The following is a 23,435-nucleotide window of genomic DNA, read 5'->3' on the forward strand; positions in this document are numbered from 1 at the left end:
TAGATAAATATAAACGCTCACAAAGAGAAAAATGTGATCGTAGTTAGTTCAACAGTTATTTTTTTTAAATGTAGATTGGTCAGAAGAATGTCTATACATTTCAGAAGGTTAAAAAAAAAAATGTAAGTATAAGATTTTTACTTTATAACATTATAAATACATAATATATGTATTGTTCATTAATTATAATACTAAGCCTTTGTTTGGCAATGACTTTTTTAGTTGGCTTTTTGGCCTTTTTGACTTTTTTAGCCTAGGACTTTTTTGTTCGTTTGGTATTCTTGATTGACTTTTTTGGCTTTTTAGCTTTGGAATAGTGGATTTTTTTTTTTTTTTTTTTTTTTGTCTTTTTGTGATTTTTGGCTTTCTGTGATTTTTTGATTTTTTTTGGTCTTTTTGTGATTATTTAGCTAAATATGATAACCAAACACCACCTAACTATCATGTTGACAATGCAGGAATGCTGATGGAATACTCACAACAATTTAGATTTTAGTTATTTTTTTGTTTTACTTATGCAGTGAATTTCGAACAAATGTAATAAATTCTTATTTTTATTACTTTAATTATGCAATGTCAACATTTTCTTTTAAAATTACATATATTTTATGCTAACAATTTATAAATATGTTTGACATAATATAAATATATATTTTTTTTTTTAAATTTAATCCCGTGCATAACACGGGTGATATGCTAGTACTATATATTAAGCAAAAGAGGGTTTTTAACCCCAAGCCTTGTGGGAGCTCCAATCTCCCAATCTAAATTTTCTGGTTTTTTTTATAAAAAAAATATTAGCATTTATTAACTTCTCCCAAGTCCTACCATCATAATAACACATTAATGCATTAAGAATAAACATAAAAAAAATTCTTTGAAATCCAACACATATAAATTCCTTAAAAAAACCCAACACATATGATTATTATCCCTCGTAATAATAATTTAATGCATTAAGAACAAGCATAAAAAAAATTTCTTAAAAAGTTCAACACATATGATTATTAGCAAAATATTAAACTTTAATATAATATAATAATAATAAAAAAAGACATTTAATTCCTTAAAAAGTTCAATACATATGATTATTATCAAAATATTAAACTTTAATATAATATAAAAAAAGGAAAAAAGAGAAGACATTTAAAAAATAAAAAAAAAATATTTAAAAATCACAATTCACATATATAGATAATTATAAACATAATTCGTACATAGCACGTGTGATATGCTAGTTCACCTTACGTTAAAGGAGAAATTGGTTGCCATTGATGGTAGGAAAAGAAAATATTATAGAAGTGGGTTTTTTTTTCAGAAATTTCAACAGTAATGGACTATAGAAGAATTATTACAAAAGCATCAACTTTTTTGATCAATGGGACCAAATTATCATTTTTTGTCTTTTCCCTTAGGCCAATAGTGGAACCAGGAATTTAGGCTTAGGGGTTGTTTGGGGTGTCCTAAATAAGTGTACTTTTTATCTTTTTAGACTAAAAAATTGAAGAAAAAAATATGGATATTTGGATTAAATTTTTGACTTTTTATAGAAAAATGTGTATTAAAAAATTGTATAAATTAGTGTGTAGGGAAAAATTAGGGTTGAGAGTTGTGTAGCCGTAATTTTTGACTTTTGGTGAATAGTGATAACTTTTTAACTTTTTGGTTTTTTGACTTTTTGGCAACTTGCCAAACTTGGCCTTAGTTTGGCATCTTCAAAAAAAGTCAAAAAGTCACTATCCTATTTAAGTCGCATCATCTTATTTAAGTCACATAACCTCTTTACCACATCACTTCAAACCCAACCCATATTTCATAAAAAGTCAAAAAGTACACTTATTTAGAACATTAATATAGGGAAGCACCTATTAATTATAATCTCAAAATTTTTCTTCCCCAATCAATAACAATAACATAATAATAATTTTTTGAGATAATATTAAACATTAAAAATTAATATTCATTACAAAAAGTTTTTAATTTTAAATTTTTACAATTGACCCCAACGAGTTTTCATCTTTTGAAATCTTTCCATGATAGTATCATTGCCAATGCCATCCAAAATATCTCTCTCAATTTAGACAACCAAGCTATCATTCATCCATGCATCACCCATTCGGTTCCGCAACCGATTCTTTACAATTTTCATAGCTGAAAAATACCCTCTCAACCGTAACAGTTGCAACAGGAAAGATTAATGCTAAAGTCAAGAGCAAATACACCAATGGATATACTTTATCTTTTCCAGTCTCTACCATTTTCTTAGCAAAATCGGCAATTTCATTCAACATTGAGAACTCACTACTGGATGGCATATCGATAATATATATATATATATATATATATCAAGTTGATCATTAAGTACCATGAACTCCATTGAAGAAAATTCTTTGGGATAAAATTCGGCAAGATGAATTAACTTTTTCTTGTCAAAACTAGAGAAAGAGTTAGGTGGATTCAAACATGCCATACAAAGTAGCAACTCAGTGTTTGACTCAGTGAAACGAGCATTTTGTTCTTGAATTTGCATATCCAAAACAGTGTAGAATAACTCAGCGTGATAGTGATGTAAGTTTGTTTGAGTATTGCGCCTTTTTCTCCCTCGAGCTACAAACATATCATTCATTTGGAGAACATCAATTTCATGTTTTTCACAAAAAGACAATATCACCAAGTAAACAATATATACCCACATATATATATATATATATATATTATTTGCATATTTTCTTTCCATTGTTTTATATTTACCTCTGTTTTCCTAGCAACCAATAGTGCTATCATCAAAATTATTCAATTTATTTCTTGTGATATTGTCTTAATATGCAAGCATCTTCCCTTGGGAGAAAATGGCAAATGCATACTCCAGTCTCATTTTATGTTTGATTGGTGATATGACTCTTCTTATCACAATATACTTGAATTATTCAATAGAATTGATGCATTCTTTTTGCTGCCTTTATTTTTTTATTGATTATTGAATCAAAAAGTGCCATAGATTATTTGCATTCCTTTGAATTTTGCAAAGATAAGATTAACATGATGCGTGCCTAAGAAAAGAGTCATCATTGCCTTGGTGTAGGAGTTGTTGGTCTTCAGGTAGCAGTCAGGGAGCCTGAAGTCTACACGGGCATTATCCTTTTAAATCTGTCTCCTCGTATGCTTCATATTAAGAAGCAACCATGGTATAGAAGACCTCTAATCAGATCATTTTAGAGTTTGTTGAGGTAATTGGATATAAAATTGTTTTTCTTACATATTCTAGAGTATTAAACTTGGCAATTACGGTTTAAAATAATTGCACTTCTTGTCAAGAATACTGCACTGGGCAAATTTTTTTTTTTTTTATAAATCTGTTGCCACACCAGAGTCAGTAAGGAGTATTCTTCGTCAAGTATTCCTATATGACACCATGGATATATAATCACACCATTGTTTGGCAATAATGTTTATAATGTCAAGGGCTACGGATGGAAGAAGCATAGAGAACATTATGATTGAATATGGAAATTATGACTGACATGGATCCATATGAGTAGCTATCAACATTGTTGTGTAAAAATTCCCCAAAATTCTGAAGCTTAAGAATTTGGTTCTGCTCTGTTGTACTATATTGCATAATTTGTGCACAACTATCACTAGCATTATACTTGATGTGATAGATTCATTCCTTTGAAGGTGCACAAATGGTGATCTATTTAGTGAGAGTTTAATTCACTAATTGGGGCCATTGGTGGACATACTTTGAGACAAGGTACAAGATATGCACACAATGGCTGGCATCTACGTGAGGCACTAGCCTGTCATTGCTTTGTATGGTTCTACTAAGCAAGCTACTAGCTTTGTAAGTGTACTTGTTCCATTGGCATAGATAGATTATGCTTTTGAGATATGTTAAATTCAAGTGTTATTTAACATGTATCCGAGCTTAGAAATAGAGGGATGAATCTGAAAGTAACCCTCTCATGCTCGCAGTATCTTTGATAGACAATAACTCAACTTCAGGTTTAAGTGCATGAAAGTAATGGTCTTTCTATTTTAAATATACTTCTTCAAAATATTATATTTTGATGCATTCTTCATGTTTTTGTTGCTTCTGAATACATTGTATACATGGAATTGAAATTAATTGTGCAATGGTAGGATTATGAAATAACATATGAATTAGTTTCTTAGACATTTTTTGTTGCATGGATTCATAAGTTATTTCATAATCCTACCATTGTTAATTTGTTATTCTTCTAATCCTTCTATTCATGTAGATAATGCAAGGATCAATGCTATCTCTCTGGTCAACTGGAATGTGTTGACAGTAGGCAATAATCCATATGCAATGGTATCAATCATGTAAAGCACTATGTAAACATTTGGGGTTGCAGTCTCTTACGGTAGAGGATCAACAATTGACGATTGTGATATTTCATATGATCTCATGTTGTATGGGACAATTTCTGGCATTTTTGAATGACATAAGAATAGGACTAGATACACTTGGGAATTCAATAGATTTCATATACCTTGTGTAAGTGGATCCTAATCATGTTATGGACACAACACAATATGATCTCATCTCGTATAGGAACATCTGTGGGATTTTAGAGTCAAATAAGCATATGATTAGATCACGTGGAAAATTAAGCATTGGGTTTCATATATCTTGATTAAGTGGATACTAGTCATGGATGTTTGAAAAGCATTAATAGTAACCATTTATACTAAATCGTAATGTCTGCTGTTGATTCATAAATAACTTTTTTAGATGTGTTACTTTGCAATCGAAGATCATGAATGTGCTTGTGCAGGACAAGAGTTGTATAATTCAGGGTACATTTATTAGAAATCTTGAATTAGAATAGATTAGATATGCCTATTCAGTGAGAAAGGTTTATATGGTGTTGGAATATAGTATGAAGTAAAGCAGAAAAGGGATAAGTTTTAGCAAAATGCAATTGATGTCCAGTTTCTGGTCTATAAAATTCAGAATAAGTGAGAAATGTATGTAATATTCTGATTGTTTTTGGATTGGCTTATCAATCCAGGAAAAATCATCCTTAACCATGTTCCATAACATAAAGTTATTGAAAAGATTAGTAGTGTTTCCGGTTCAAGTCTATTGCAATACATATTGCTATGGTTCCACAGTGATATTACCACATTTTGTGACTTACTTGTACAGATTGTCCTGTATCGTTATGTCATTAGTGTGAGAGATATTTTTGACAGTGTTGAATAATGAACTACAATTTGGATAACTTTTACTACATAACGTTGTGATGATTATTGTGGTTGCAATATTTCCAAGTATAGTAATTAGTAAGTAATTGAATTGCTGTTTTTATTTTGTGTATTTGTCTCAAGGAAAGTGGGTTGACTTGAATTAGTTCTTGGTTCAGTTTGTTCCAAGCCATTTTATTATTATTATTATTATTATTTAAATCATTGCTATTATTTTGGAACAGGATGTGGCTTTTGTCATTGATGGCTGAGCTCTTGAAATTGCACTTAAACATTACAAGAAGGCATTCACTGAACTAGCAATTTTGTCAAGGACAACTATATGTTGCCATGTTACACCATCTCAAGAAGCACAGGTGCTCTTTATTAGTTCTTGAATGGTCTATTAGTTACAATCATTTGTAGATTATTTTAGATTCACTTTTTTTTTGGTAATTATTATTTATTATTAGTTTTTAAAGACTTTCTCTCTACCTATATACCTTGTAGTAGTATTATGAACATAACTTGTACAAGGTACATTTTATTGAAAATGAAAAGGAGCAAGGGAAAATTATAGAACCGTGGTGACTAGGGAAAAAAAAAAAATACCTATCAGTAGAGAATCTATCCCCCACTTTCTTCCCCTTCCTTTTTTATCCTCGCACATATCACACACTCTTTCTTCTCTCTTTCTTTTCTCACATCATGCACACTCCCTCTCTCCTCTCCCTATTTCCTTTTCTCTATCTTTCCTCCTCTCACATCATCACACACTCTCTTCCATGGTTGAAGAAAAGGCTGGTTAGAACTGGGTTTTTGCTCCATCGTTTCAGTTATTTACCATTGAGAACCAAAATTGCAAGTGAACCGGCCTCGTGTTACATTTCATCAAAATCCTACCATTGTTATTTCATAATTCATAAGTTATTCTAAATCTAAATTTACTCAATATCCCATTGTTGTCATTGCTACCTTTTTGTTAGTTACATTATATATAAACCATTTTACTTAGTCCTTAACAGGTCATCCTTCTTTTTCCTTCATTGTGCTACTTTCTATTCTGCTTGAGAATTCACGACATTGTTAACATTTTACTTGAAACATGAAGTTATCAGCTACTTGATTGAAGGATCACCTTTTGTAGGGCCTAGTTCTCTGTCAAATATTGAAATGTGTAGATAATGAAGTGGTGCAATGCTGTGAAACTTACTAGCAACTGGTTGTTTGGTTCCAAATGCCATTTTTCACTATTTATATTTGACCAACTTTCTTCTTTCCAAAATTGTTAGGAAGTACAAATAAGGCTTATTACTTTGAGAGGTGTCTTTTTCCACTCTCTTAGCTTGAGTGGTGTCTTTTTCCACTCCCTAAGAGGAAGTTACAGGGTTAAAGTTAGTAATTCGGATTCTCATCTATTTAACATATTTTGTTGCCTTTAGTTTCTTTTTTTCCCTTTAATTTAGGTCACCTTTGTTATGTTATTTTGTGCTTTGTGATGCTACAATTTCATAGCCTATCACTGTAAAGGAACTTTGTTGTAACATAAAAAATTGTCGCGTAATGGATTGCTTGATTTACATTCATGGCATTCTTTTTCAAATATCATAGCATTGTTTCACATTTCATTTCATTTAATTATATGCCATATCTATAGTTGCAAAGATGTCCAAAAAAATACTCTTCTTGTTGCTTTATGATTGGTTTTACCTGTATCTTCTTGGTAATACTTTTCTGCTACTTCATAATGGATAGGGTTACTTGATGCTCTTTGGTCATTTTGATGTTCAATGGTTGGCTTTGAAGTTTGGTGGTGGCTGGAACTTTTTTCACCATGTCATGTCAGTGAAGTGGATCATCCTACAATTTTCAATACTTTTTGTATGCATTCCTCTTTGATGTTGCTGCTACTATATCCATTAGTTTATTACCTACTCCTAAGGGTTGTGTAGGAGATTATACTATAATTTTTGATTGGATAGTTGTGGTAAGTAATGGTGATATGGCTGTAATACTTTTTGTAACTGTAAAACTGTGTTGTTGTTGCCAAAGAAGCTAGATTTACAAGTAGTATTCTACCCAGGTGTTGGTTTTATAACAAGAGCATTTTGTAGAAAATTATTGTCATATGTGTAGTATATATATACCAGCAATTTTTGCATTTTTAGCAATATAATCAATTGTCGGTAAAATAAATCTTACAAAAAACATAAATGATTTTCAATTATTTTTGCCTATGCAAATTTGTTATTGCCAAAAAGTAAAGCTTTCTTAACAAACAATTCGTCGGTAAATGTGTTGCCACAAGTTTACTTTTGTCGATTCATATGGTGTTGCCAAAGGGAAAAGTGCCACACGATCATCATATTTGAACTACTTTTACCAACATAAGGTAAATGGTTGACAATGGATGAAGGCTTTTACTGACAACTATGTTTGTCGCTAAAGGCATTACTTTTACCAATACAATGATAATTTTGTCAGCAAACCGGCAAAAAGTTTTGTCGACTCTCTTTTACCTACGGGTTGCCGACGTAGCTCCGTGTGTCGGCGAAACTTTTTGCTGACAAGTTTTCCCTTTTAGCAACATATTTTGTTGCGTTGCGAAAAATGCAATTTCTTGTAGTGAGAGGGGTGGAGCTGGCGATGGAAGATGATTGTGGTATTTTAAAATTAGGATTTGAATGGAAGATAAGGGTATTATGGTATTTTTATTCTAAGACAAAATTGTATTGAGGAATAATTTCATTAAGTATGTAAACTTAAGAGAATTTGTATGTGAAAATAAAATTACCCAAAATGAACCTAGAGGATACAATCCCTTTACAATCAAATAGTTCATGAATATATATCTCATCCATTTAATAATCTAATAAATTACAATTAATTTTTATCTAATGCGTTTAAACAAACAGAATTTTAAAAAACCCAATAATTTCTCGTTCGTCAAGCCAATCAAATAATCACTCCAAGCCAATCAAATAATCACTCAACCTGCCAAGGCGCATTTATTTGAGTAAGGATCCTGTCTCTGACTCCCCTACTTAACTTCCTACTTGATGGCCCATCAAGTAGAGAGTCAAGGAGGGAATTTTACTCCATTTATAGACGTGCCTTTCGCGCCTCTCTCATTGGTGGGCCCTATGCTAATGCTTGTGTTTTGTTTTTTTTACTCGCTTGAATTCGAAGTTATCACTGTCCCCACCCGCCTCTTTAAAGTTGGTTTACTTTTCAACAAACTAGTAGTGTGTTCGTAAATATTCCTACTATATTTCTTGTACGGGTCCTTATGCTAAAGCTTGTGTTTTGTTTTTTAAATTTGCTCACTTGAATTAAAAGTTATCGGGTGTGTTAGTAGAGATAAATTTTCCCTGAGCTAATCCTTATGCTAGTAGAGATAAATTTAAAAAAAAAAAAAAATTAGAAAAAGAGTTTAGAAATTTTTTTGGTTTGTTTAGTTGTATATTTTGAAAATAATTTTGAAGTGTAGGAGTTTGGAATGATTTGATATTTTGTTGTAGTTAAGTAGATGTGTATGAGAGAAAAAGTGACTGAGAATAAGAGAGGAGAGAGGAGAGAGGAGAGAGGAGAGAAAAAAATAATTGATTGATGTGTAAGAGATAGAAAGTGATTTTTGATTTTTTTTTTAAATCACTAAATCAAACAACATTTTAAAAAATTTTCTCTAAAATTATTTATCAAAAACAAAAGGCCATCACCCTCCCCACCTCCCCACCCACCTCTTTCAAGTTTGTTTACTTTTCAACAAACTAGTAGTATGTTCTTGCTGTTGTTCTGTGTTTACTTTTCAACCCATCTAGGATTCTTTCCGCCTTATCTTGTTCTGTGTTTCCTTGCTGTTTTGTTTGCTTTTTCCTTTTTGATGTACCAAAAAAAAAAAAAAAAAAAAAGTAGTGGGTTCCTAAATATTCCTACTATTTTTCTTGTGGGTCCCTATCAAGTTAGTTTTTTATGTTAGGATTTAATTACCCCCCTTCAACTATTAGTTTATCTTTTTAATCTATAAATTTATATATTTTGATATTTTCAATTATAAAATGTATTACTTTCGTCCTCAACAGATTCCTTTTAGATCAATTCTAAAAAGGGTATATATAATTTTCATACTTAAGAAAGTCAACATAAACGTGTTCATAAATGAAATAAAGAATTATTCGCTAATAGTTGAAAAAATCTCAATATATTTAACTCTTTTTATTATTGTACTTTTGTTTGAACATAAAATATCCATTTTATACTTATTCCTAACTTCCCACACCCAAAACCCTAATCCCACTGTTCTATCCGGTGCTCTCCCTACTTATTTTAGCTCCGGTGACCCTTTCCAACCCCTTCATATCCTCACCCATCACTTTTTAACTCCCCTTCGCCACCGATCCATTGTCACCACCACCGTCATCGCCAATCTCCCTATCTTTCTCATTCATCGTCATCACCAGCCCTATCACTCTCATCAAGGCTTCACCACTTTCACCATACTCCAAAGTAACATTTTCCTTAAACAACGGAGTCAAATAGTGTAATTTGCCCTTTCAATTTGGTTCTTGAACTATCTCAATGTTCCCAAATTTAGCCCAAGTCTCATATGCCCACTCAATTTATAATTAAAAATAACATATTAACAGTTACGTGACATTTTACATACAAATATGATCCAAAAAAATTTCCCTGGTGCCTCTTAAGCATTACTCCCTCCGTCTCAAATTATTTGTCAATTTTCACTATTTCAAATATCTCAAAATATTGTTTATATTTTTTAATTTATTTATTTTTTCAACAAATTTAAAGAATAAAAAAAAAAAGAAATCTATAGTGTTAAAAAAAGAAATTTAATATCTCAAATTTATATTTTTTAATTTTTTAAACTATATTTTAGTTAAAAAATAAAAAAAAATTACTAAAAAAACCTATTTCGAAACGAGACAACATAAATAAAATAAATTTGAAATATATATTTTTTTCTGAATAAATTTTAAATGGATAAGAATAAATTTATAGTGTTATTGAATCAGGTAGCATATTTGAAAGTTTTTACTTTAGGTGGTGATAAGGAAAGCTCCTGGTAAGAGCATTTCTAATGGTTTAGTATTTTTTTCATTAAATTTGAGTAAAAAAAGAATGATTTCCTCAATCTAATATGAGCTGTTCCAACAGGTGCACTGTAACTTACATCAAAAGGCAGATTGACCGGACAAGCCATTGAAATTATTTTTTTTCCTCCATTTCTGTTTCCCAATTCGTTTCCCATTTCTTTTTCCCACCATTAAATATTTTCCTTTCCTGGTTAATCTACACTGAATATTGTGTTTGAATCTTAGACTTGTGTAATAAAAAATATATATATATGAAAAGGTAAGAAAAGAAAAGAAAGTGAAGATGGATAAATTTCTAGTTGGGTTGGGAAAGTGAGAAGAAATTCAATAGATAGAAAAATGGTGAATGAGCTAGATCAAGATTATTTATCTACGATGGGTTGTTTACTAACAATGCCTCATTCAGCAAATTGGGTTTATAAAATATTGAAAGGAGTAACACAAATTTTGAAAATTTAAACTAGCACCTCACTATTTTCCATTTCTCCTTTTTATTGGCCTCTATTTTTACTAGAAAATGAAGGCTCTAAGATGGGTTTTTGTGGAAACTGCAAAATAAGGGAGTGAATAGTTGAGACATGGTTTTGTAGAAGGGAGGTTAGAGCCTAGAGAGGTGGGGTTCCTGTGAGGATCTGTGTGTGTGTGTGTGTGTGTGAGAGAGAGAGAGAGAGAGAGAGAGAGAGAGGCCAAAATGGAAGAATCTTTGCTTAAAGTGTCAAGCCAGTTCGCAGGCCAAACATGGCTGCAGCTCTGCATTTTCTGTCTAAATCAGATGACCGGCAGAATGTTCGGCCGGTTGTCCGGTGGGACCCACCTTTAACGTAAATGCACAATGAAAAGGTGAAATCAGACTAGGGATGGCAATTTAAACCCGGCCCGATGGGGACCCGATCCCCCGACCCCGATTGAAACGGTTTTTCCCCGAAAATTATCCCCATAGGGCCGGGGATGGTATTGAAAATTAAATCCCCGATAATTTTCGGGCCGGGGACGGGGATAGATTCCCCCACCCCGGCCCCGGCCCGGCCCCGCCCCGTTTAATCCCCGCTTGATCCCCGTATGCTATTATAATATATATATATATTATATTATATGTGTTAGGTACGGTATGTTATTATAATATATATATATATATATTATATTATATGTTTAGTTAAGGTATTATATTATATGTTTGGGCTGACCTCACTCACATCACACACTCACTGTCTCTCATCTCTCTCTCTCTCTCAAACCTTCACAGAACAGACGCCGATCGAGCTCTCCCTCCTCCGCCGATGGCCCTCCTGTCCCTCTTCCACCGATCTCCCTCCTCTCCCTCGTCCACCGATCTCCCTCCTCTCCCTCGTCCGTCGATCGTCCTCCTCTCCGTCCTCCGCCGATCTCCGTCCTCCGCCGATTGAGCCACCACAACTCACCACTGTTTGCGGCAGATTTTTATTTTTTATATATTTATGTTAGTCTTCCTCTCTATAATATATATTAGATTTGTTATATATTTATGTTAGATCTGAATTTTTATTTTTTTTTTTTTTTTTTTGAGCTCATCAGATCTGTTATGGTGATGAACAAATCTATTAGATTTGAATTTTTTTTTATTTACATTTGAGCATCAGATTTCTCTCTCTACGTTGTTGTTGTTGATGATGAATGAATTTGTTATATCTATTTTTTTTTTTGGCCGGGGATTAATCGGGGTCGGGGAAACCCGATCCCCGTTAGGGGGCGGGGGTGGGGGCGAATATAGCTTCCCCGTCGGGGATCGGGGCCGGGGACGGGGGGATTTCCACCATCGGGGATCGGGGACGGGGAGGGTGATCCCCGGCCCCGCCCCGCCCCGTTGCCATTCCTAAATCAGACCCAGCTCCTCAGTTTGGTGAAAGTTTTGCTCCGTTCTCAATTTGATACCATTTTGATAAAACTATTGGAGCAAAAAAAGATGTCTTTTTCACCAAATTCAAATTTGACAATGCATCTGCTTAACCGTTGGAGATGGTCTAAGAAGTTAAAAAAGTTCAGAGAGAGAGAGAGAGAGGAGGGGGGGTGCGGCTTATTTGGAATGTATCTCAAAATATAATTTTTGAATTTTTTTTTTAAATTTTGTTTGGTTTAAATTTTTTGAATTTTTTTTTTCAAAATCACTTTCTCTCTTTTACACATCAATCAATCATTTTTTCTCTCTCCTATCTTTTTCTCAATCATATTTTCTCTCACATACATCTGCTTAACTACAATAAAATATCAAATCATTCCAAACTCCCAAAACTCCAAAACTATTTTCAAAATATATAACCAAACAAATTTTTCCCAAATTTTTTTAAGAATTTTTTTATCTCAAAACACAAACCAAACACACCCTGAGATTCTAAAGGTTGTTTAAAGGAGTACAATATAGTAGAATTACTTAATTATATAGTAGTAAATTATAGAATCGCACTAGAATAACTTAATCATATAGCGGTAAATTATAAATTCACATACAAGTGAAAATTTGAATCCACATTCACTACTAAAAAAATTACTTTTTGTGACCGCTAAAAGCCGTCGCAAATAATAAAAAAACAGTCGCAAAAGACTTTTTGCGACGGCCCATGCGACGGCAAATGAGGGTCGCAAATGTGGGGGTGACAAATACTTTTTGCGACCGCAAAATAACAGTCGCAAGCTATTTGCAACCGCCTAATCTACTTATGGCGACCAATGTTTTGCCGTCGCAAAAAAATTTTAAAAATACCTACAATGTATTAGCGACCATCTTGTTACCGTTGCAAAAAAATTTTAAAAAAAACATACAATATTTTAACAATCTATATTCTCATATATATATATATATATTCAAATATTATATACAATAAATAAAAAGTGATATTTGTAACAATTCTAATACTCAAGTATTATTTTCCATCACTTCCCATAACAAAATTATCTTTCTTCAACAAAAAAAAAAATGTGCATACAAAATATAAAATTCTATACATGTCACCAACTCCAGCAACTTATTATAAGTTGTGGTCCTAATAATGATGATAGTATTGCATTAAAAATTAAGTAAATCAACACAATGTTTCCCATTGAATTTAGCATGTCCAGCCCATTTCGTCTACCCTATTATTTCAACATCTCCCTCGCTAGCACTGGCAATAGCAATTTTTGTTTCTTTCCACATCTTAGAATCGTCCACAAGGCCATGTTTCTCCCCAGTGGCCCTCATTGTTTGGTACACTTCCAGCATTGTTGGCCTGCACCGACTGAACGCATTTGCATGCAATATTCATGAACTCAAAGATCTCACCATCGAATCCCAACCCGATCAGAGTGTCATCAATTACATCTTGCAAACTAAAAGAGGTACTTACAAGATTGATGATCCATTCAACCAAATTGCTATCAAAATTTGCAGAACCTTCAGCAATGGTTGCCATACAATGTTCCTTCCTTGTAAGCAGCTTAACCTTGGTATCTTGAACTCTGTTCATTGCAGTTGGGCGCCATTGGCTTTGTTAAACCACCTATTGGTTTCTTTTCATCTTGCTAATCGTAATCTTCTTTACTAGTGGATCAATGGGCAAATAAAACAAAGTTAGAGCAAAAACTACAACAGTAGAAACTGAACAAACAACCGCAGTGACCGTATGTATAAAAAATAAATAAATAAATAAAAATCATCCCAATTGAAAAAAGGGATGATAGAACAGAAATATTAGTTAATATGTATATTAGTTACCGTATGCATATCCGATCTTGGCAGTAGTCATACTAATTGTGATTCCTAAGGAAAGAGGCTTGTCCGGTGTAAGCTAGTATGAGTGCTGGATAAGTCACAGCGCACATACTTATTTGTATTGAACTAACAGAGAAATGACCAACATCCGCAAACACATATAGGAACCAAACACATATTATTGGTGAAGAGAAAAAACACTTAAGCAGGACCATCATCTAAGCAACATGTATTAAGACTCACCAAACTCGTCTTCTACATCTTCGGTGAAGAGAAAAAACAACCGTCAAGGAAACAAAAAATAAAATTGAAATCTAAACAGTTTTCAATCTCCTCCAGGTCAAAATCAGAACAAAAATTCAAAAACAAAGAATCGATATTGAAATAACACAATCTATCAATAAGATTTACACACTACATATTAATGATAAAACAAGGAACAGCCAGATGGAAAAGCAAACATTTGCGTTTAAATTTAACTTGCAAGCCAGTGGAAAATAATGGAAAGGGAAGACAAGAAGTTTAACATGAATTGGTTTGTAAAACAAATTTCTAGTATATCGTTAATGCAGCAAGCAAAGCCCTAGGACACTTCATACTTCAAATTCAAAGACCAACATGAAAGTGTACAATAATGTGTGAGACTCTAAAGAAAACAAATCACAAATTCAAATTAAGACTCATCTTGAAGCTTAGGTCGGCATATCTCACTAAAGATTGATATAAAGACATTGATAACAGCAAAAGAGAAATCAACAGCACAGGAAACTAGGAACAAATGTAAAGGATATTCAAACTGATTATCTGCCGAATATCCACAAAAGTAGACACTCCCATCTTTCCAGTCATGTGACAGCTCAAATTCTTTCTCAAACACCAAATCAAATGAAACTTGAGGGAACTTCCCTGCAGAAAGTGATCCTAGAACTAATTTCTTGCCATTAATATTCACCTGAAGAGGGACAATGTCATTTCCTTTTCCCTTCTTTCCTTCACCCAGTGCTGCCTGAAAAAATAGCAACATCCCAACATTTCTCAAACCAAAAATAAATAGACAAAAATAAAAATGGTAGACATTTTATTGATCCTATAAATTTATAGAACAAAAAAAAAATGGAAGAAAGTTAATCAATTTCAACGATAGTAGATGCATTGATTATAACCTGGGAAATGTGTATGACGCTGCCTACTTCAGGATTGACCTTAAGAGGCTGTCCAGCTTTTACTTCAACACCTGGAAGAAGCATGCAGAAATTATACTCAAAACTAATGTATAAAGCAAAATTAAAAACTAAATGCACTGTAATTAAAAAAAATGCATAATATACAACAAAACCCATTAAATTGACAGCAAGTGCACAGTTGGCAAAATGACATAAACAATAATGGCTGACAATGCTTATTGTAAAAAAAAAAAAAAATACACTTCACTGATTACATGATTATAAGCGAAAAGACCCAAATGACAATGTGAAAAACACATAAGACAATAGTCAAATAACATTTGAAATATTCAGAAGAAAAAAAAAGGAAACTTAATATGTAGGTAGGATATCAATAAGTCTAGTATTACCTACCAAGACAGATGAATGAACAGAGTATCATATTAAAGCAGGGCATGTTTATTAACAACTCCACACTCAAACAAACAAATGTAGCTTACAGTTTATACAATATAAACGTTTCGAATCCCTGAAATGATGTTGAAATGAAACGTTCATTCCATCAAAACGTTCATTCAATTGTCTTCTTTTTTTTTTTTTTGAACTATTGATTCAATTGTCTGGTTGGCTAAGAAAATAACAACAAATGCATTACAAATATATAGAATCAATATTATTCATCACTTAAAGCAGGAATTAAGAGCGATACATAGAGACCAAAAGTGCAAATAAAGCAAAAAATAGATTTTCTCAGCAAACAAACCAGGCATAAAAACAACCCAAGCAATACATACTCTACACGCGAGCACACACACACACGTACTTAAATTGGATATAAATTGCTATGTACCACAATCTTTCAATTTTGCCACGCAAATTTTCAGGAAATATATATATATATATATATTTAAATATTAATTGTCAGCACATGATTTCACCCTCTTTATTTTTTATTTTTTAAATTTCTTAGGTACAACTAAAGTCAAGCTTCACCCATCATTGAGACCAATGTATCTTTCATAGAAAATTAAAAAAAAATAAAAAATGAAAAGAAAAGAGGTCATAATAAAATATGATATTTATTGACTAGATCAATGGACAAGAATGCTTATTTGTCTTATCTTAATTCATTTTCATTCTCAATTAAGTTTGACTGCATATTAGGCAAGAATTAAGAACGGAAGTTTTTCAACTGCCTCGTGGAAGTTTGACGACATTAACACTTCTCCTACACTTTATGTCAAGTAAGTTTGACGACATTAATCCAACATTAACATTATCAACTTCAAAAGAGATAACAACAATATAAATTACCTCCAAAGCAAAGCCACAAGTTCTATTATATGAAGTTCCATAGGTGCAAGTAACTCTTGACACAAAATTCATAATCACAAATTGAGAATAAACATTTTAAGGTGCTAAAGTGCAAGAACAAAACCTTTTGGCTTGTTTATGAGTATCAAATGATTTGATTTGGTTTAAAAGGAACTGAGTCATTCCTTGATCAGTTTGATCATAGAATAACTTGTAAAGAAGGATGCGAGCGGTTTGAGGCTCCTTAGAATCTTCAGGTGATGCCTTAAGCACTAAATCCAACATACGAATCTACACAAAACAAAGCTATTCTTGTTAAAAATGACACTATAAAAACATATGACATTATCCTAAATCAAGCAGACAGTAATTCCCCAAGAATAAAAAATATAAAAAAAATCCAATACGAAAGCGAAAAATAGGACAAACACAATCTACTTATAAGCAATATGCACAACATTTTATTTTGAGGCTGTAGCAAATACACTAAACTGGTAGTTAATAAAGTGCCATGTACCAACACCGTAAAGAGCAAGATAAACTATTCAAGTGATGTTACACATTTGTTGTGTTGAACAGCCATCCATTGGGAAGAAGTGGTTCATGAATTACTGAACACAAACATGATATAACACGACAAGAAATACATGAACATTTCTTTTGTGACTACTTATGTTAAAGCTTATTAGCAGAGACATATATTATTTGATGATTATTAAGGAACTGCAATAAGAAGTGCAAAATAGACAGCAAATGAGATAAACGAAAGACCTCACATATTCTCAAAAGAGATAATCAGTGCTTGTTCATTCAAGCACTTAAAAAAAAAATAACATTAACAAAGTGATATATATATATATATATATTGTAGGATACATCTCAGGTTTTTACCCTCAGCATCTTCTTTGCCTTCTCAATTTAAAGATGATCAGGATGACTTGCAACAAAAAAAAAAAAAAAAAAAATTAAAAAGCATTAAACAAATATAATTTCCAAAAACTACATCAAACAAAGTGAAATGATCAACGTAACATAGATAATCAACAGATCTTGAACCTAAATGTTCAGATTATACAGAGCTTAGAATTAGAAATCGAAACTCGAGAGATTCATGTATCTAATTGAGATAATCAAATCATCAACCACAACAAGCAACGTAAATTATAGTCAAAATTCGAATCAAATTGTTTACCTGAACCGAAGCTTGTGTCCTAGCTGAAGCAATCGCAGTCGCAGCAGCGCTTATCGTATCTAGAGCGTTGTTGTTCACGCTTCTCATCTCTGTTTTTTTTTTTTTTTTTTTTTTTTTTTTCTCTTTGCTCGATCAAACAATTAACCTAATTTCATTCAACAATTTTCTGCTTCATCGTCGATCAAATCTTGCAGAGGCTGCAACTTTCTTCGAGAAAACTCAACTTGGAAAATAGAATTTCGAGTCGGAAAATGAAATTGAAGATCAGAGAAACAGAGCATGATGAAGAAAGTGAGAGACCGAGAGACAGAGATTCAAACCACGGAAGCTGCGACTATGGTGAGCAAGAGAGCAAGGGAGAGAGAGTTTGTGAATGTCGTGAGAGTGAAAGGGGCTAGGGCATTGGCATATAAAATAAATAAAAGAAATAGGAATAATAAATTGAGGAAGGAAAATCATGTTGTTTTGAAATAAATATATTTCAATTCATTTATTTTTTTGTGGTTGCAAATATTGATTTTTTTGCGACCGTTAAATAGTCAGTCGCAAAAAATTAGACGCAAAAAGTCACTTTTCTAGTAGTGATTCTTGATATTATAGCGGTAAATTGTAAATTCACATACAAGTGGGAATTTGAATCCCCATTCTTGATATTATATACGGTTAGTTTAGACTTAAAAAATTCGTTCTACCAACTATATATGCTATCGGCTTAATGAACTCTGAAAAGAATCAAACCTAAGATCTCAATTTTTATATTCTTATCAAGTCGGCTACACCATTGGTTCCCAACAGTAAGTTGTTTGTGAAGAAAGAGAGTTGATTTCAAACTCTTACACCATACAAAGGTCTTGTTTGGAAAGTTGGTTATTTTAGTAGGTTATTTTAATTTTTGAATATTTTATAAGGTTAAAATTTGTAATTGGAAAGATGGTTGGATATTTTTGTAGTTGAATGTGATATTTGTGAGAGAAAAAGTGAAATAATTATAGATTTGATGTGATATTTTGTCTTATTAAATATTTTATCTTATTTGTCTTTTTGTGAATTTTAGCCAAAAAAACCAAAACCCACTTGCTAAATAAGGCCAAAAAGTAAAAACTTTAAAAGCCAAGAAATTTAGCCCATTTAAGGCCCAAAACTAGTTGAAATAAATGGCCCAAAAAATAGTAAATTTTTTTTTTCAAACCCACCGCACATAAAGATCAATTAGGTCTCAAGGTTTTGAAGGAGCAGCCAACATTTAGCCATGATTCCAGTCCAGAAAAGCCTGTGGCCTTGCCTTTTACGAGCTCAAATGTGATAAGCCCAAAAAAAAAGTAAAATCACAAAAAGGCCTAAAAAAACTCAATTCAAACCCACTTTCAGGCCCTGATTTTTAGACTTGATAAGGCCCAGATATAAGTCCTTAAATTCCAGCAAGTAAAGCTACCAGGTCCTTAAATTCCAACAAGACCTTAATTCAAGTATGATAAATTTAGGAGTTGTTTGGAACGTGTTAGATTAGTATACTTTTTGATTTTTTACAAAATAATGTAAAATATGGGTTGGATTTGAAGTGATGCGGTAGAGAGGTGATGTGACTTAAATAAGATGATTATGATCCAAATAGGATAATGTGCTAAAATAGCATGTGTTATTTTAGCATATGCCAAACAAAGCCTTAATTTGTCAAATTTCAAATGTTGATCCCAAAGTTTGAATTGATTCCGTTTCAAACTTGTTTCTTGTTTCGGATATTTAGGGTTGGTCGACCTCTTAGGAGAAGCGACCTAGGTGGTTGGTTGTTTTTGACACCCAGATTTTAATAAATATAAGGGCTTCTATTTTAGGTGGGTATCGTGATGTGTGATTTTGAGTTTGTCTTAAAATTATCTTGATACTAAGAGTAATGTTAGGAATCATGAAATAAATATCATGAAGATGATCATGAAAGATTCTTCACCTTTGGATTAAAAATACAATAAAACACCATACACTAATCATAGGATGAAAAATCTTCATGATACATTTCATGATCCCTAACATTATTCTAATACTAATTCAATTTGTTTATTTTTCATGTTATGGTATTATGTTAAAAGGGTGCATATAATATGCACTTTATGCAAAAAGTATAATTTTTCTCACAAAAGTCTAACTTCTTTATTCACAAAAAATATAACTTTTATAAAATAAATAAATAAAACATATCTTTAGGGGTGCAGATAATACCTTCACCATTCATAATTTTCATCACAAAAATTCATAACTTCTATTTGCTAGTAAAATTTTTGTTAGGCTTAGATCGACAGAGCCATAACCAAAAACTCACAAAATAATACAATAATTAAGCAATTGTGTTGAGATTCTATACCTTGAAAGTTCAAGGACTTCCTTGGAGTAAAAATAATGGCAATATAAACAAGAAAAAGAGAAAGCGAGGAGCAGATGATGTAAATGATTGAATGAACAATCAAACATAAGTAAAGTACATTAAGAGTACTACTATCTAAGTTTAACTACTCCTATGTAGATTAGATCTACTCCTATGATAGAAAAGAAATGAAAATCATGTCATGTATTGATTTGTTAGTGATTTTTACAATAGAGCCATCAATGACAATTTACACAAAAAAAATGTAGGAAAAAACTTCTATTAACCATCATCTAACCACCTATATAACTTCCACCTTCTTACATTGCCACTTGTCCTCCATCCCTGAATCTTCAAAACTTGACTTAACTTTTCTTAACTTTCAAGATTTTCGTGCATAATCATAATAATAACAATAATAATAATAATAAGTAATAGAAAGTTTAAACCTAGTTATAATGGACAAAAATTTTATTTATGGTGCAAATAATGCCCCCAACTCTTTAAGAATGAGTATTCGAATTCTTGAAGAGTTGTATGAACATAAATATATAATAGAAACTATGAAAATTATAATCGATTGGCCATATATATGTAGTTTTTTTTTTGGTGACCACATTGAAATACTCTCTCATTACTGTTATATAAAAAATAGAAATAAAATTCAGAATTTCTTTTTGTAAACCACTTTATCAAAATTAATTTTTGATGTGAACCACAAAGTCACTGTAGTTGTTGGATGACAAAAAATCATAATGTCAATTGACTTTAGAAAATTAAATTTTTTGACAAAATTAAGAGTGTCGAAAAATTCAAATTCATCAAATGTGGGTTGATCATAATTTTTAGTCATGTTTGGCTTAAAGTCATACCCCCTAATTGGATTTTGATCATCATCATTTTGTGATGTTTTATCATCAAATTTAGCCATATTTGGCTTATAATCATGCCCTCCAATTAGATTTTCATCACCATTTTGTGATAGTTGTTCATCAAATTTAGCCATGTTTGGCATAAAATCATGCTCTCCAATTGAATGTTCACCATTATTTTATAATGGTTGTTTAACATTCTTTTTCATATTTGACTTAAAATCATATCCTCCAATTGGATTAAAATGCTCAATAGCTTTTGGCAAAAGATGTAACAACCCAAATTTTTAATTATTCTGTAGAATTTATACTAATATTATTTAATTAAAAAAATATATGATTTATTTTGTATTAATATGTATTATTTTGTAAAATAATATAATTTATTAGTCAAAATATTAATAAGTAAGTTTTGATAAGCTTGACTTAATTTAGATAGGCTTGAATTAATGAAGATTAACAGGAGAGCGACACGTGGCTCTTGGCTTGGGGCTCACGAATATAATTTGTATAAGTAGGGAGAAGTTCACTCAGTAAGAGAAAAGAAAGAAGGAAAAAGAAAAGAGAAAGAAAGAAAGGAAGAAAAAGGGAAGGAAAAATAATGGAAGTTAAAAGGCTTTTTGGTGGTAGAAAGAAAGAGTGAGGTATTAAAGTTAAGGTGAGTTATATTATACCTTGAGTTACCAAAACGTATTTTACGTATGTTTTGACTTACCAAAATCTGTTTTATACAAGTTATGTTTATTAATATATTAATAAAAGTTATGTTCTATAAAGGTTTCAGTTACGTGGTTTTATTTCTGAACCCTATTTGCTTAAAAGGAAATCCATGGATATGTTTGTTTTACTTTTAAAGAATATTTGATTATGACCTTATAAGCAATTATGTTTTATAAGTACCACCACGGGAGTCCAACGCCTTGGGAGACTTAAATAACCATTGGCTAGTGTTTGACCACTTTGTGGTCCAGTGTTTGTCGTGGATCCATGGACCAGTGTAGTGCTTGGCACTTAGTGATGTACCGCGGTTATGGTTGTATTTCCGTATTACATGTTAAATGATCTGAAGTATATGTCAAATGATTTCCGTATTATGTATGCTATGTATCAAGCTCTTTTTGGCCCAACTAATTATCCATGGTGAATTTTATGCCTTATACTCTTAGTATAATATTTCTTACTCTGCCATGAGCTTATAGTTTTTACCACTTTCAGGTGACATGTCAGGACCAGCGTGTGGGGTAGGCACAAAGCACTTTTATTATATTTGTAAATACCGGCCTTTTTTATCAATATATTTTGTAATAAAAATAGAAATTCCAATGATTATTTTAGTACCCTTATTTAAATATTTCTTCCGCTTGCGTTTATTAATTTGTTTAAAGATTTGGCCGGAGGTAACCTCAGTTACTGGCCATCTCAATGCCTAACCCTTGGGTACGGGGAGCGGGCCGTGACAAAAGAAGTTGGTATTCTTTTTCAATTAATGGCTTAAAAAATTGCCCCCTAGGAGGCATGCCATTTTCATAACTTAATTTTTCCTTGGCCATGATTTTTGTGGAGAAAAAATTTTGCTTGGAAAAAGCCTTTTAGAAACACATAAAATTTGTGCATTTTAAGACTCTAATTTTTTACTCTAATGTTGAATTTCTCCATCAACTTGCTAAAATTGACAACTAAGTTGACAAATTTTTTCATTAAAGTAATTTATATCTTTTTGCATAAAATAATATGGCAATGATGAAATTATTTAAAAGTTTTGCCAATCAAGAGAATTAATTTCTTCTTGTAGAGTCAAAATTTCACTCTTACGCTGATAAATTTCATTCTCACAATGCCGAATTATTTTTTTCATATCATTTGTCAAGCCATTATGTTGGCAATAGACAGTACAATTATTGTTATAACATTGACAATCATTATACATGGAAGATGAGACATTCCAATAATAATTCATATCTATTGGAACATTGTCACTCCATTAGTAGTTTGCATCCATGGGTGCACAAGATGCAGCCATGCTACTTGATGGCATAATTTCTTGATATTTTGTTAGTATCATTTTTTTTCTCCAAGTTAGGATGATGTCCCATTGGGTGTGCCAAAAATTGGTAGTAAAATTTTTGTTAGGCTTAGATCGACAGAGTCTTAACCAAAATCCCACCAAACAATACAATGATTAAGCAATTGTGTTGAGGTTCTATGCCTTGAAAGTTCAAGGACTTCCTTAGAGAAAAAATAATGGCAATACAAACAAGAAAAATAGAAAGAGAGAATAAGATGATGATGTAAATAATTGAATGAACAATCAAATACAAGTAAAGTACATTAAGACTATTCCTATCTAAGTTTAAACTACTCTTATGTAAATTAGATCTACTCCTAGGATAAAAAAGAAATGAAAATCAAGTCATGTATTGATTTGTTGGTGATCTTTACAATAGAGCCATCAATGGCAATTTATACAAAAAAAATGTAGGAAAAAACTT

The 23,435-nt window shown here is 31.9% G+C and overlaps 1 protein-coding gene across 1 annotated transcript; it reads right to left on the reverse strand.

Moving 5' to 3' along the window:
• Positions 1-13,125: 13,125 nt before the first annotated feature.
• Positions 13,126-17,805, reverse strand: LOC114290454 (uncharacterized). The gene is made up of 7 exons (XM_082881280.1): positions 17,719-17,805; positions 16,702-16,817; positions 16,445-16,581; positions 15,213-15,283; positions 14,841-15,055; positions 14,293-14,315; positions 13,126-14,137 (listed from the first exon to the last, which is right to left on the reverse strand). The coding sequence occupies exons 1-7, from the start codon at positions 17,803-17,805 to the stop codon at positions 14,085-14,087; spliced, it is 702 nt and encodes a 233-aa protein (XP_082737406.1). The 3' UTR covers positions 13,126-14,084.
• Between the last annotated feature and the right edge of the window lie 5,630 nt (positions 17,806-23,435).

This window comes from Camellia sinensis, chromosome 7, assembly GCF_055761805.1.
Source record: "Camellia sinensis isolate YWXY chromosome 7, ASM5576180v1, whole genome shotgun sequence".
NCBI classification, from domain to species: domain Eukaryota; kingdom Viridiplantae; phylum Streptophyta; class Magnoliopsida; order Ericales; family Theaceae; genus Camellia; species Camellia sinensis.